Here is a 15,943-nt window from a genome sequence, read left to right as displayed (position 1 = left end):
ATTGCGGTATTAATCGACATTTTTCTGGAAAGCAAGCTTACGTATAATTTATTTGATATGATTTAGTTTTTCAGCTTTTCAATTCACAAACAAAAATCAAATATAACATTTGACTGTGATAATAACTACTTAAACACAGCATTTCTCATGGTTATAGTTAAACCACAGGTTAAGCTTTAAACTTAGGTTTAAATTTATTTATAAATAGCCCAAACTCTGGACTTGCTTAGTAACAACTTAGAAAGAGTTTAGCAAACATCTATGAATATAATCCATTAAGTTCATTGATTATTTCGAACTAAACAAATATTCAAATGCGTTTCATGCTTAAAGTCCACTCAACATTTTCAATCAAACATCCCTAAAACGATTGCATTCAGTCCACAAAAAAGCAAAAGTAATTAGAGCCACCTGTCATCAATCTGCCATCCCATCCATATCCAATCATTTATTTTTATTTGTCATTGTCATAAATTTTCTACTTCGCTTGTTGCTCTTGTTGATTTTCGTATTTCTTCGTTTTTTATTTTACTTTATTCTTTGGTTTTCTCTTGTTGCACAAAATAAAATATCACCATCCCAAATACATAAAATAATTTAGTCCTTCATTGTTGTAATGTTAAATCAATTTGAATCTCAACACAGGTATGCAAATAAAAAGAGAAATTAAAAAACATTCCCAACACTTTGGATCGGGCTTCAGATTTGAGAACTTTGTCAGGCCAAATATCAAATGAATAAAATGTCCCTGCGGGCAATCAAAAAACGCGATAGCTCTAAACCATATAAGAAATACTTGCCAGCCTCTCGACCACGAAAGTTCTTACCCGAAACTCAGCCAGAACTGCGTAAACTATCGCGATCCTATCCGGACATATCGAGAACAGCAGACACTGGCCATTCTCTGTACACGTCGAGATTGATGTCCAAATCTGACGGTGATGTGCAAAAATTAGCAGCCTCATTCAAGGGGAACTCAAATCTAATTGGTGCTAAGTCAGAGGTTTGTCTGAAGACTATTTCCGTGCATAGCACTGTTCACAGCAATAGCAATAATAGCAGCGGTGGTGCAATTAGACGACCTGAAGCAATGCCCCTCCAAGGTGCTCACAGTGATCGATATCTATCGAGATCTAGCTTTGCCGAGAGCAGAGGAACCAGTACATCGCAAAACAGCATATCACTCAACGAGACCAGACGACGCATGAGTGAGTGCAGCATTTCCAATTCCCATCGCTTCAACCGGAGTGTGGCGTCGTCGGAGTTCGGCGAGAGGACTGGCTTCACCGATGCCAGTGCTGTTCGCATTCCTATAATCGGCTATGAAGTTATGGAGGAACGAGCCAGATTCACTGTCTATAAGCTGCGTGTGGAGAACCCATTCACAAACGATTGCTGGTTGGTTCTGCGACGCTACACTGACTTCGTTCGTCTTAATAATAAGCTCAAGCAGGCATTTCCCACATTGACGCTTCATTTGCCGCGTAAGAAAATATTTGGTGATAATTTCAATTCGGTGTTTTTGGATAATCGAGTGCAGGGTCTGCAAATGTTTGTGAATTCGATTATGTCCAAGGAGGAGCTACGTAAGTTTAAGCTGGTGCGAGAGTTCTTCTGTTTGGACGAACCACCGACGTATTCGGAGAGCATGGAAGAATGTAGGGTAAGAATTTGTTGAATTTATATTTTATTTAGGTAGTTTTTGATTTAATGTTTGTTTCACTTTCTAGGCAATATTTGAGGCACAAGAAGAAACAATAGCACATTTGAAGATGCAAATCAACAGCAAGAATGATTTGATTCTCAGTACGCAACAAAAGCTAAGTGCAGTTCTAATGGAGAACGAACAACTCAAAGAGAACTTAAGGTACATTTTGTTTTGTTTTTAAATTGCAAACAACAAATACTCAAGAAGTTTCAAATAGTTTTGGGATTTTCAATAATTTATGATTTTCAATAATTTATGATTTTGATGTTATTTATTTATTATATCCCTGATTTCTGTACTCTCAGAATATAGAAAAAATTGTATCGGTTAAGAACCTATTTAAAATAATTGTTGGAAATATTATTATTGACTCGTTACGTCACTCAAAACATCGTCGTAAAGTTTCTTCCAAACCTTAGAAGTCTCCTATGGTTTGACCCCTATTTTCTACAACACTTACCAAAATTGTTTATAATGGATCGACTAAAATACACTGCCGGCCAATAGAATAGGTTCACAACTTTTACAAGTGAAAAGGCTTTTTTCTCTAGAGAAGAGCTTTGCAAAAAGCTTTTTTCTTTTGTATTCTGAAATCATATCTCATTATCCATCTATTTACAAGAAAGTGACAAATAAAAATATGTGATAACGGTAAATTGCAAGCACACTATAAAATGCAAAAAAAAAATGGAAGATCGCAAAATATTGTGAGTAATTTTTTGGAAAAATAAAGAAAACTATGGGAAGCAAATGAAAGGACGCCCAAAAGTAACGTCACCTGCTGAAAGGAGATTGATGCTCGATTGGCGTTTAATGCTTGTCAGTCAGCTCCTCAAATAAACACATCATCTGGAACAACAGCAAGTTATTCCACGGTTAAAAAAGTTATGAGGAGTGCCCCAAACATCAAGCGCATAAAACTGAAGAAGAAGCCTCTACTTAACCCACAAAGAAGGGAAAAGCGGCTTGAATCCTGCAGGCTCCACAGATGAAAAAGAATGTAATCTCGATGGCCCGGTCGGATTTAATTATTATTACCATGATCTACGAAAAGAGAAATTATTTTTTCTGCGTCATCATAGCCGTGAAGGGGGTTTTATGGTTTGGGGTGCAATATCGTATTTTGGAACTATTGAGCTATAATTTCCATCATCACGAACGATGGTAAACTCATACAAAAGCATTCTTGAAAGGGCTTTTACGAAATTCAGTGAAATGTTTGGACCCACTAAATGGACTTTTCAGCAAGATTACGCCCTCATCCATACCGCCAGGGTTGTAAAAGCCTGGACAAACCAACAAAATGTTGTATTGTTGGAATGGCCTTCCTACTCACCAGACCTAAATATTATTGAGAATATTTGGGGATGGCTCGTCCGTGAAGTCTACAAGTCTGTGACACAAAACAAGGGTCGACTCAGTACTACATGAATAAAAAAAAATAGCTAGCTTTAAAAAGATTTGTTTTTGTTCTAATGTTTCCCTCATTTTCTCTATAATATGAATACATGTGAACCTATTCTATTGACCGATCAAAATGGTAATTTATTTGAAAACATTGCAAGAAAAGTTTCAAATTCAACTTAATTATCGTTGTGATGGTTAGTGTGTAGGAATTACATGCTAAAGGTTTTCGGTTTAATCCCTCTTTGTGCCACTTAAAGTTTTTTTTAGGGATACTGCTTTTTGTGAGGAATTGACAGATACTCCAAGAGTAATTCTTCTCATGAAAAGTGTTTTCCCAAATTTTCCATTCGAATTTGCATATACGAGTAAGCTATAGGTCACCTTCAACCCTTTAATCACTTGTCCACAGAAATGATTTAGATTTTTAAGGCACTAGTAGTATTGCGCCACATAATTTATTTTTTAACTCGTTTATTAGAAAAAAACCTTTATTCTAATCTTCACTAAGCCTCTGTTCCTTTCATTTCAATTAAGAATAAGTTAACTGGATGGTTAAAGTTTAAACCATCTTATAATTGCAATTTTTATTATTATTTATTTCCATTGTTCTCCTAAAACAGTAATTCTCGTGCTTCTAAGAACGACCATGCTTAGGAAATACAGAGATTCGTTCTTTATCGGTACTATGCGAACGTGGAATCTCTTCCCATGTTCTGTCTTTTCGTATCGTTGTAATGTTAAAGAATTCAAAACGAATGTACACCGACATCTTCCTTCGAAACCCTCCCTTTTCACTTGCGCCACATGAAAAGAAAAGGGTATTTTTTAGACTTGCGGTTTTTTGGGAGAAATGAAACGCCAAGAATTTAGCTTTATTATGAAATAAGAGCTTGCCATTATATTGTTCAGTAGTAAGTCTTTTAATTTCTAAATGACCAACTAAACTGAGCATAAATCAAGTGAAAGCTTTGAATAGTTTTAAAAGCTTTTAAATTTTTGTTTAAGACCAAAAACCGAGGATTTGAATTTTCTCAAATTGATTTTTGATAAATTTTATGAATATTTCCTCTAAAATGTTGTCTTCTTTTAAAAAAAAAAGAACATATTTTTGATTCTCCCCATACTTACTTACTTATTTAAGGTGGCGGTCCTGCTCGGTCCCTAGCTATCTGTCTCCAATTTCGTACGCAAAGTTGGTCCTTACCCACCTGCGTGCGCCACCTGAGTCACCCGAAGAATTTTTCTCTCGAAGCATCCTAAGACGCTCTCATCTTTCTTTGACAGGGTCCAGGCCTCAGCGCCATAAATGAGAACCGGGATGATGAGTGTCTTATAGATGGTGATTTTACATGCTCGAGAGAGGACTTTACTTCTCAATTGCCTTCTAAGTCCAAAGAAGCAGCGATTTGCAAGAGTTATTCTTCATTTGATTACAGCGCTGGTGTCGTTGTCTGTATTAATAGCGGTGCCTAGATAGAAAAAGTCCTTAACTACCTCAAAGTTATAGCTGTCCATGGTGACGTTTTGTCCAAGACGTCGACGTTCAGTGTCTTTTTTTGATGACAGCATATACTTGGTCTTGCCCTCATTGACCACTAAACCCATCTTCTTCGCTTCCGTCGCAATGCTCAAAAACGCTCCACTGACATCACGCTTTGATCTTCCAATTATGTCAATATCATCTGCGTATCCGAGTAATTGGATGGACCTTTGGAAGATTGTGCCTCTAATGTTGACCGTTGAGTTTTGCACAATTCTTTAAAGAATGATGTTGAAGAAGTCGCATGACAGTGCATCGCCTTGTCTAAAACCTTTTTTGACAGCAAATGCCTCAGTGAGATCCTTTCCGAAGTTGATAGAGCAGCGTGCATTCTCCATCGTCATTCTGCACAAACGGATAAGTTTGACAGGGATGCCAAAACTAGACATTGCTCGGTAGGGCTCTTCCCTATAGATGCTGTCATACGCGGCTTTAAAAAGCGATAAAGAGATGGTGTATCGATTTGAAGTTAATGGGTTTTTTCCAAGATAGTGGACCTTCCTGGTCGGAAGCCACACTGATAAGGACCTATCAGGTTGTTGACGAACAGCTTCAGACGTTCACATAATACGGCAGAGAGATCCTCCCCATAGTACCGTTATTTTGTTTATAAAGTTTCTTACAAATATACGAACTAATTAAAAATATTTTTTCTGAACAAGCTTTAACATTGTCTACATAACGTTTTATGAAAAATGGTTAAACAAAAAATATTCATTTTTTTTTAAATTGATATTTAAAAAATGGGTCAACAGTTTTTAACGAAATTCAAATTTAAAAAATATTTTTAAAAGCTCTAAGCAACTGAATACCAAAAATCTTTCTTAAACAATATTTGAAAAGTGTGTTTAGAAAAACTTGCTTAAACGGTTTTCGAAAAAAAAATAATAAATTAAAAAGTAAAGAAATTTTTGTGAAATTCAATTTCCCATTCAAGTGGAAAATTTAAATTTCTTTATAAAATATAAGCTTAACGAAACACTCATATTTTCATTTTCTAGGAAAATCTCAATTGGATGCGCCAAATGTACACCAAATGGTTCTACAACAACAACTCAACTGCCTAAAGCGTCACAATAACACAGTGGCAAGGTCACAAACTAAAATTATCCAGACGCTATAAGCAACATTAATGCAGTAGTTTAAGTATACGTAAATTTATAAAACTTTTGTTTAAATAATAAATGACAACAAAAATATTTATCCTTACAAAAAAGAAAAGACTAATTCTCAAAGAATTGTTTCTCGTAGATTACAAAAAAATAAACATTTTTAAAAAATACGAAACTAAAAGCAATACAAAAAATATAACTTCAATATTTTATAATTCAAAAAATATATAATTATTCGTTAAGTCTATAACAGTTACATATATATATATTTATATACACATTTTTTTTAATAAATAGGACAAAGACTTGTTGTATTTCATTACAACAAAATTATTCTCAAATATATATATTTTAATAGAGAAAAATTTGTTATCATTTACAAATAAAAAATTATTGTAGTTAAATTTAAAAAGAAAAAAACAAACAAATCTTACAAAGGTGGATGTTACTAAATATTTTAATTTTGTATTTGTTTTTAAAGATAATGTTTTCACAATGTCGGAGTAAAGTTATCATTTTTATATAATTCATGCAATGTTTACATTTTCAAAGAACTGATATTATTGTTTGATGCTGTATTCCAGTCTTATGTACATTCTATAACGACTTGGTATAATCTATAGAGTGCTTCTTTTGTTCTGATTAAAATACTGATGTATAAAAAAAAAACTTAATAAAAATTGTTCATTTGATTTATTCACCCATTTTATTTAATTAATTTATTTGAAAAAGTTCTTCTTTTACCTATCAATATGTGCTATTCAATACTTGATTTAACCACAAAGAACCCAGACTGTTAATAGAACCTTTTCTCATTGTAAATTCCACATGAATTTGATAATTAACATATCATCATTTAAGAAACTTTACAAAGACCTTGGAGAACAAGTTCTAAATAGATTTTTAAGTCGTGATTTTTTTTGTTTCTATTCACAAAAATATAAAATCAAAAATGAGTATTCACACAAATTAAAAAGAAGAATTGTTATTGTTTTAGTCTACTCACTACTCCAGTTTGCTAGAAAAATATATGCACTTGTGACCAATAAAACTGATTTCCTTTTCTAGATTATAAGAAAAAGGAAACACTAGTTGTTGATTTTGTCTGGAATTGGTGCACACAAAAGTAGTAAGAAAATCACGGTAGTAGTTTTATGAAATTAATATCATAAAATAAAATCATTAGAACCTAAGTAACAAAGCAATAAAAACGTAATCGTATTTTTATACAAAACTATGCAAATCTTTTTTTCATAAATATATACACAGATTTTTTATATTTAGAAAAAAATAGTTTTTGTTTTGGTTTACAATATTTATTATATCAATTTCTAACAGCGGACGGATTGGAAATTTGGGGAAAATTGGGGGCTGTTGGGAATAGTACCCCTATTATGGTTTGCGAATCGAACGTTTGAAGTGAGATATTTTCATAAGCGAACTAACACATTCGACATACCACGGTTGGCGAACTTTACAAATCAAGTTCGAAATTCAGTGCTACCATAAAAAAAATAACAGACATAAATAAACGTCAACTCATGATATTTCAAAAAAACTATTGTGTTTATTAATTGATAATTTTCATATTTAATAGAAGTACAAAACAAACCAAAATGATAAGCAACATAGATTTGTTTTTTGGAAAAAAAAACGAAAATTATAGAACAAAGTAAGAATGCTTTGACTGCGCAAGAATATTTGGCAAAACTCATAATGTCTTGGAACTCCCTAATCATCTGTAAGTAGAAAAAAACATTTTGTGCTGTAAGTTCTTTTAATTCTAATATATTCCTTTAGTTTCAGATCATATTTTCGACTGAATAATGAAGCGTTTGTATTCGTATTAAATAAGTTGGAAGGGCAATTCAAACATGCAAGCACCTCCTTAATCCCTGCTATAGTAAATTTAGCTTCTGCCCTTAGATTTGTTGCGAGTGGGAGTAATCAGAGCAGCGTAGGAAAAGATTTTGACTTAGGCCTGTCACAATCCTCGGTTTCCTTAGTACTAAAAGAATTTGTGTGTGCAATTGAAGAAAAATTATGTCCAACCTGGATCAGTCTCAACATGCCAACCGATGAAAAGCAAAATGCACGAAACTATTTTTTTCAACGGCCAGGTTACCAACATTGTTTGGATGTGTTGACGGAACCCATATAGAAATCGTTACTCCGATTGAGTTGCGTCATCAGTATCTTAGGCAGCCAATTCAGGACACAAAATAACTGCGCAAACTGAAATTTTACTCAAGTCGGTTTGTGCAAAACACGATACAAGTGAACTGCACAGTTCTCAGTTTAAAAAAGTTTTCGTTCGTTGAACATGAGTTCAAAATTAGCGCTTTATATATTGCTTGCTATTGCAATAAAGAAAAAAATCAAAACCCAGTGCAAAAAAAGCTTATAGGCTTTACTTTTCACTATCCCGTTGCTATATTCCGGGCTTTTAATTTTCCATTGAGCCGGATGTTCTTTATAAAGTTCGAGGAACTCGCTCCAGAACTTTTGTTCATCAGCCACTATAAAAAAAACAACGGTCGCATTCGAAAAGCTAGTGGCTACGTAGTCAAGGGGTTCTGATTGGCTAAATCTAGCTACAAAAGTAGTTGAAATTTCCCCTCCGACGTAGTGTAAAAATTTCGGCTAAAAAGTTAGTTGGCACTGATTTTGACGTTTCACAATCAGCTGTTGAAAAAATTTAAAAAAGATACAAACATTTCAAAATGAAACTTATTGTGCAGTATTTAGAAATAAATTACGAAATAGAGGCAGATGAAGAAATTTGCAATAAAATCTTAACAGGTAATGTTTTTTAAGTGCAATAAACAAAACAATTCACTTAACAATTTTGTTTCAGATCCAGTGTATGCCGCAGCATTCATGGAACAAAATTTGAATATAAATAAATATAAATCAATCACTTTATATCTTCTTTTTGATTTTATTGCATTTAAATAGAAATAAACTATTTAAAGTTCTGAAAACACAGATATTTCTTATTTTATATATTTGTATTTGTCATTAATATGACAGCTCAGGATTGACTAGCTTTGTAGTGAAGTTTTGCATTCACAAATCTAGTTGAATTTCGACTACGTAGCCACTAGCTTTTCGAATGCGACCAACGTATTCTGGCGTAAATAAAATTTGTATACTGAGCGGTTGCACAGTTTTTGACATTCACGACACAAATAACTGCACAAATTTAAGACTTGAGCAAAAATATCAAAATTGTTTTAATTTTTACACAGTTAACTGCACAAACCGCTCAAACAACCCCATTCACAACACAACTAAACTGTGTTTCAGTTATTTTGTGCCAAAATAACTGCGCAAACTGGGGTTTGTGTAGTGAATGTCAAAAACTGTGCAACCGCTCAGTATACAAATTTTATTTACGCCACTATACATTGTTTTTTTTTTTTATAATGGCTGATGAACAAAAGTTCTGGAGCGAGTTCCTCGAACTTTATAAAGAACACCCGGCTCTATGGAAAATAAAAAGCCCGGAATATAGCAACAGGATAATGAAAAGTAAAGCCTATGATCTTTTTTTGCACTAAAATTTCATTTTTTTTTATTGCAATAGCAAGCAATATATAAAGAGCTAATTTTGCACTCATGTTCAACGAACGAAAACTTTTTTAAATTGAGAACTGTGCAGTTCACTTGTATCGTGTTTTGCACAAACCGACTTGAGTAAAATTTCAGTTTGCGCAGTTATTTTGTGTCGTGAATTGGCGGCCTTAGCAGAAAAGGATATTACAGTTTAAACGCAATGATAGTAAGTTTTTTCCCCAATAGTAGCTTTTGGTTTTTAGTGCAAGTTTTTAAGGTGTGACCATAAAATGTGTGTTCGTTATGTTGACTCAAGATATCCTGGATCAACCCATGATTCCTTTGTATAGAACTCCAGTAATCTTAAGTCAGTTCTTGAAACGTGGTGCCAAAGAGGAGAACGTCGTTCAATAATTTTTCTTTTCCATCGCGAGTAGGTGGCCCAAGTGAGTTGAGGGTTGCAGCCAATTGGTTCCAATATTCCTTTGTTTTTTTTTTTTTTTTTTTGAAGAGTTAAACTCTCCAACACCTCTTGGGTTCGATCCCAACAGTTCGACTAACTTTTGTACTGTTGCAGCTGAATAAAAATGCATTGTTGCATTACATTGTTTCGACCTTTTCTCACACAATATGAACGTTCGACAAATAATAACACAAATGACGTTCAAATCAACGAATATTCGATAGCGACAATAGAGTGAGATCAATCTACAAAAATTGTATGACATTTAAGTCGAAGCAACGGTTCTCAATTCACGAACGCTAATACAAATTTCTCACTCACACGTTTATTTATTCGACTCGCCAATGGTAATAAGGGTTTAAAAGTTCCCTCGCAATTCGAAATATTCATGATTGTACACTATTTCTTGCAAGCTTAAATTTTACACATTGAAATTAGAGTCAAAGTCCCCTAGAACCCTTATTTACTATATAAATAAAACTCAAGCTACCAAATTTTGAAGATGGGGAAACATTTTGTGGGAAATTTTATTCACGATTATTCCAATTACTCAGATGATTTTTAAACTCAAAACCAATATTTGGTCAAATTTAAGACTTCTCTCTCGTGATCAATACAAGAAAGTTTTTATATCAAGACACTTTCAAATGAAAGTCACTGATGACAAATTTAATTCCAAAAAAAGAGTAAAAGTGATAAGGAAACGTGGCAAAAAATGATAGCTTGAACAGATAACGTAGCCCTGGCTACTTGAAACTTCTGTGAGCGCAACAGAATGACACTATATCACGAACGAAATAAGTTTAGACACGTGTTGAAGGAAATTACAATATAACCGGGCACTCACCGCTCTACCGATTTCTACACCGCCGATGATGACAAAAATCTATCAAAAAATACCTAAAAGAAATGACAAAGTAAATATCCAAAAACTTTGTCGGTTATTGTCTGTCTGCAAAATGACTTCCAAAACAAATTCACATTCATCAGAGGAGCGAAGAAACTCACAATAAAGAATATTGATATGACTTTCGTGTACCAGTCTTTTCAAGAAGCTAATTTTAATTTCCCATCGATACAAGAATATTGACCTATTTGAAAACTACTGGACTAACTTCTTGGTTAGTAAAACAACTTAATTTAATTTTTTTTATAAATTTTATTTTCTAAGCACATTATGCTCAGTGTTATAAATGGTCTCAGTTGTTTTGTTCGTTTTTTGTTTGAAATAAAATTATTTATTGCTTAAATAACTAATTTTCATATTAATTGTTGATTAAAGCAAATGGAAGATTTATGGAAAAACAAAATTCTAAAATTAAAATATACAAATTGTATGGGCTTTTTATTTTTGTGTCTTTTTTGTTTTTAATAACTTAAATAATTATGTTGAAAGATATAATTTATAGTATCTATCTAGAGTCTAAAGACTTGTCATGGCTGGTGGACGAGCATAGGCTTTTGGTATGAAGCCGTATTTGCGAGTTTTCGGCGCATAGGCCCATAGCCAACCGTCTACTGTTTGATTGTTAAGGTCAGCATATATCCAATCGCCACGTCTAACGGACAAATCATCAGGTGCTTGTGCCTGTTTAAGAAATTTAGTAGAATATTACGACTTTAATTAAGATTTAAACTAACTTACCTTATAATCATACAACATGACCAATTCAGTTCCATGATATCTCAAATCATCGGCTCCGACTCCAAGCTGTTGAGGCGGACCACCTCCGTTGCCGCCTCCACCTGTTTGTAGTGTTCCACAGTTGTTATTCATTGACTGTGTCATTTGCCCATTGCCGACACCACCACCACCGCCGCCGCCGACTATCGCAGCGGCATTTTGTGTATTACTAGGTGGTCCGATTTGACCATTTTGCAAGGGATTGTTATTATTATTGTTGTTACTCACTAATCCATTGTTTGCACATAAATCAGGATTCAGGTGCTTAGCCGGACTTTGTCCTCCTAAAGGCTTAGTTTGTAATACACTATCAGCTGGATAAACGAAGCCCGATGGAATGAAACCTTCTTGGCCATCACTTCTCACAATCCAATACCAATCGGGATCTTCTCGATTTAGAACTGTGACAAATTCGCCCCGCTCCACCGATACATCATTCTCGTCGCGGGCTATAAATGTGTACAGGACGATGTATCGACCACTGGGATCTTTGGCAAACGGCAAGAAATCCGGCTCCGAGCTTAAACTCGCCTGTGAGTTTTTTAACGGGGATTGCATTCCATTGCTCAAACCTCCACTACCTCCACCTCCACCACCGCCCATGCCTCCGCCTCCACCAATTATGCCCAATTGTGGTAGTGGATCATCTAAGAGTTCCAATTTGAGGGCATCACTATGGATGCCCTCGGTCAAATCATTGGGCAGACTCTGATCTCTAGGCAGCTTCTTTTTTATGGCTAAATCAGCTAACTGGGTGTTGTAGGGAGCACAATACGAGTGTGGTATGAAGCCCTCCTGTCGAGTATCCTGCCCGATGACATACACCCAGTCATTTTCTCGGTAGAGTATGTTTACTATTTGCCCTCGTTTCACTTCCAACTCATCATCGACGCACGGTGTGAAATCATGCAGTACAACCATTTTCGAATCTGGACTAAGTCCATGCTCCTTTTCGATTCCCACCCGAACAAGTGTCTCAATACTGGCTGAGCCAGTGATCCGTCCCATGCCATGATTAAGCCCCAGTCCCGATCCCGGCCGCGAGAGTTCCTTATCCACGTCGTTGTTGGAAGCTGCAGGGCGAGAAAAAAAAGAAAATTATTGCATTACATTGTGGTCGTCGTATGGCAACAGGTGATGCACTTGATTGCAGCAATAGTCGCATTGTTGTTGTTGTTGTTGTTCAACGTTGTCAAGGGGAAAATGTGTGTGGAAAAGAAAACAAGTTTTTGCATCAACTCTTTCGTTTAAGATTTCCATACAAATTTAAAACTGACTGAAAATTAATCTTATTTTCTATTTTATTCTTATCTTAAGAATATTCACATTGAAGAGTTCTTCTTTTCAAGATTGATTTAAAGTTTAGCTTACATTTTTTCTTTTTTCCTCGCCGTATTCTGACGGGACACAAGAATGCCATTTTGGGTGAATTTTTCCTCTTGGAGAATCCTACTGTTAAAGCGGATGGATTTATAATTTAGTTTATTTCATTTCACACTCTATCGTCGTACTCCCAGACGGAGTTTGAAATGTCAAATTTGTTTATTTAATAATTTATTTAAGTATTTTTTTTTTGTTTTTATTAAAATGATGGAAATTCTTTGGTTAAATACCACACAGGTTATTTGTTGTCTTTCTGAATTTTAGTTTGTGCTGAATGCAAGAATATTTTTGTAGTGGTGGTTTTATTTACTAGTAGCGACATCTGGCTGATGGCATGTGGAATGGATTTGGTGTTTTTATCTACATTTAGGGAGAAGGTGTAGACGAGTTTTGTTTTTGGAGTTGTTGTTGGATTTTGACAAGTGTTTATACCAATTGAATCTTCAAGAGGCAGGGATGTTTTTAACAAGATTTAGTAAAAATTAACAATTAAAATATAAAAAAATAGAAAGAAGATATATTTTCGCTTCGTAAATGTTAATAACACATCAAATGAGTAATAATTATATGGGGCTTCATACAATTTTAAGTTTTCCAAGCCTCATGTCAAAAGAAAGAAAAGAATATTACCAAACTAAAAATTTCTTTTCATTAAGAAAAATAAATATAAGTGATCAGCGAGTATTTTAAACAAAATTTCATTTGGGTTAAAAATTGAAAAAATAAAAAAATCTTAATGCATCAAACAAATTGTATTACAGTTTTATATATTATATTATTCCATAATTATTCATCGCTTTCATTGCTTTCAAATAAGAACTACAAATATGAAGTTTTTTTTATAAAAAGACAAAAAAATAAAAATAAATCCTTACATCAACCACAGCAGCTTTCATTTCATGTTTTGATTGTTTTTTTACTTTATTTATTTTAATTTATTTTGAAATGTCACTTTTGAAAGAACGAATTAACACTACTACCAAACTTAAAATAATAAAAAATATGATGATCCAATATTGTTTTATTATCAAAATGATCTGATACAGATAAGATGAGCGGCTATTATAACAAATGCTGATCTATTTTTCTTAAAAACTATGAAACGTTATCTGAACATGTCTAAATAGTGACAGTTCTAAAAAAATAAAAATAAATCAAACAAACCTTAATTTGTCGATATGAAGTACTAATTTTAAATTCAAAAAACCCAGAAGTATTTTGGATGTAGCCCTACTAATAGAAATAGTTTATTCCAGCTTTATTGAATTGTCTTACTACTAAAATGAGCTAAGCCTTGGATTAATATGTTCCATTAATAAAAAAAAACGTTCATGAAATAGTATAAGTGAAGTTTATCTAGAATCTTGAAATTTAAAACAATGTTCTTTTTTCGCTACCAAACGCACCTTGGACTTAGAATATTCTAAATTATTGTTGATTGTCTAAGAACTATAAAAACAATTTTTGTAGAAATTCAATAAATTTACAGTCCATAATTAATTGTATTTATTATTGAAATTTAATTTTGCAATCCTCACTTTTGAACATTTCTTATTATCAAAACAAATCTGTCGCATTATTCATTACTCCTTCTCTAAAGTACCTTTTTTGATGTTTTATAAATATAGAAGCATTTGCCACGGTCAGATTTGTTTTTTATTACGATATTTAGTTTGACGTCGGACCTGTGACATTTGATCATTCACAGAAGAAAAAAAAGCGTTGTTTAAAATAAAATAAAAACTTTTAAAATAAATGTATATCCGTACTAGGCCTGTTCCCAACCATGAAGAAAACTACCAACTGTCAATAATTGTTGCTCAAATGCTGTTACATTCCTCACAAAATTGGCAGTTTTGGACAAAAGATGAGAAGAGAGCACTCATAAGAGAATAAAATAATTTCCCCTCCTAACAAAATCTGCAAAAGAAATTTCTTTGGGCAGAAATTGTCAGAATTAAATTCAACTTCATTGAAGTAGCAAAATTGATCTTTACTAAAAATAAACAAATGATATTTTTCTATTATAATCATAATATTGATACCCGTTGGAGTTAAATTATTTGATTAAATTAATTTTTTTTTCGAGTCACGTTTTACTTTTCTTTTAAGGAAAATAAATTGAACATCAAATCGAAAAAAAATCTATCTCGAATTAAAGTTTCACGCGTTGACTGCCAGGTGCCGTGACTCCATGTGTCAATTCGTTGCATACAAAAAGATGACATTCAAATCAGACTGTTGGACAAAATTAGGTATGTTTGATTCAATGGGCCTTACTAATAATAAAATTTAATTTATTATTAAATTAACAATCGTAACAATCGACCATTTATTTTTTGTAATACAAAAATGGATTTAACATTTTTATAGTTTGATATTTCTGGTCCTTACAATATGTAGTCATTTTTACCTAATTTTAAGGTGCAATCTAAATTTTATTTTTAAATTAAATTATTTAGCTAAGTACATTTATAGTACAATTATTTCAAAACTAATATTTTATAGGTTTTTCACACCATTACACCAAACACAAAACCGATATTCTGCGGAAAGCTTTCGAAAACTTGAAAATCGTTCACACTGAATACTTACACGTTTTCGTTTGATATTTCAATTTTTGCAATATGGACTGTTATCGATTTGCAAGTTCAAAAATTTAGCCCTTCAATCATTATATTAAAAAAAATGCATTCTGATCAATTGAAATTAATTTTAATATATAAAAAGAAAACTGAACATAATATGTATTTTTAAAATATTTTCGTTAAACACTTTTGTGTCTTCCACAAATTCTTTCAACAAAGAAACCTTTTTTTTTGCTTTAACTTAAATATTTGTTGGTCCTTCTTTTTCTTTTTTTATTTTTTCTTTTCTCTTCCATGTTCTTTAAATAAGAAACAAACAAAAATCGGTAATTCTTGTTATATGAAATCTTTATAAACAATCTCTGGGTGTCGTCCAGTTTTGTTAAAATGGAGGATGGATAGAAAATAATTCTACATGCTAGTAGATCAGATTCTAAACGGAATCATACATTCAATTCGATATTGCCAACGACATGTTAGTTACTGACAATACATTCGAT

At 33.1% G+C, this 15,943-nt stretch overlaps 2 protein-coding genes across 2 annotated transcripts; one reads left to right on the top strand and one right to left on the bottom strand.

The window, feature by feature from the left end:
• The first annotated feature begins 449 nt into the window (after nucleotides 1-449).
• Nucleotides 450-7,004, top strand: LOC129951940 (sorting nexin-16). Its single transcript, XM_056064308.1, has 3 exons — nucleotides 450-1,663; nucleotides 1,731-1,867; nucleotides 5,657-7,004. Exons 1-3 carry the CDS (start codon nucleotides 734-736, stop codon nucleotides 5,733-5,735), a joined length of 1,146 nt encoding a protein of 381 aa, XP_055920283.1. The 5' UTR covers nucleotides 450-733; the 3' UTR covers nucleotides 5,736-7,004.
• Nucleotides 7,005-11,129: 4,125 nt separating this feature from the next.
• LOC129949640 (SH3 domain-containing protein Dlish) lies at nucleotides 11,130-13,196 on the bottom strand. Its single transcript, XM_056061212.1, has 3 exons — nucleotides 12,844-13,196; nucleotides 11,434-12,545; nucleotides 11,130-11,376 (listed from the first exon to the last, which is right to left on the bottom strand). The coding sequence occupies exons 1-3, from the start codon at nucleotides 12,890-12,892 to the stop codon at nucleotides 11,212-11,214; spliced, it is 1,326 nt and encodes a 441-aa protein (XP_055917187.1). The 5' UTR covers nucleotides 12,893-13,196; the 3' UTR covers nucleotides 11,130-11,211.
• Between the last annotated feature and the right edge of the window lie 2,747 nt (nucleotides 13,197-15,943).

The sequence above is a fragment of the Eupeodes corollae genome, chromosome 3 (genome assembly GCF_945859685.1).
Source record: "Eupeodes corollae chromosome 3, idEupCoro1.1, whole genome shotgun sequence".
In the NCBI taxonomy this organism is placed as follows: domain Eukaryota; kingdom Metazoa; phylum Arthropoda; class Insecta; order Diptera; family Syrphidae; genus Eupeodes; species Eupeodes corollae.
The sequence above is the reverse complement of the archived record's forward strand: the minus strand, read 5'-3'. Positions and strand labels throughout refer to the sequence as shown.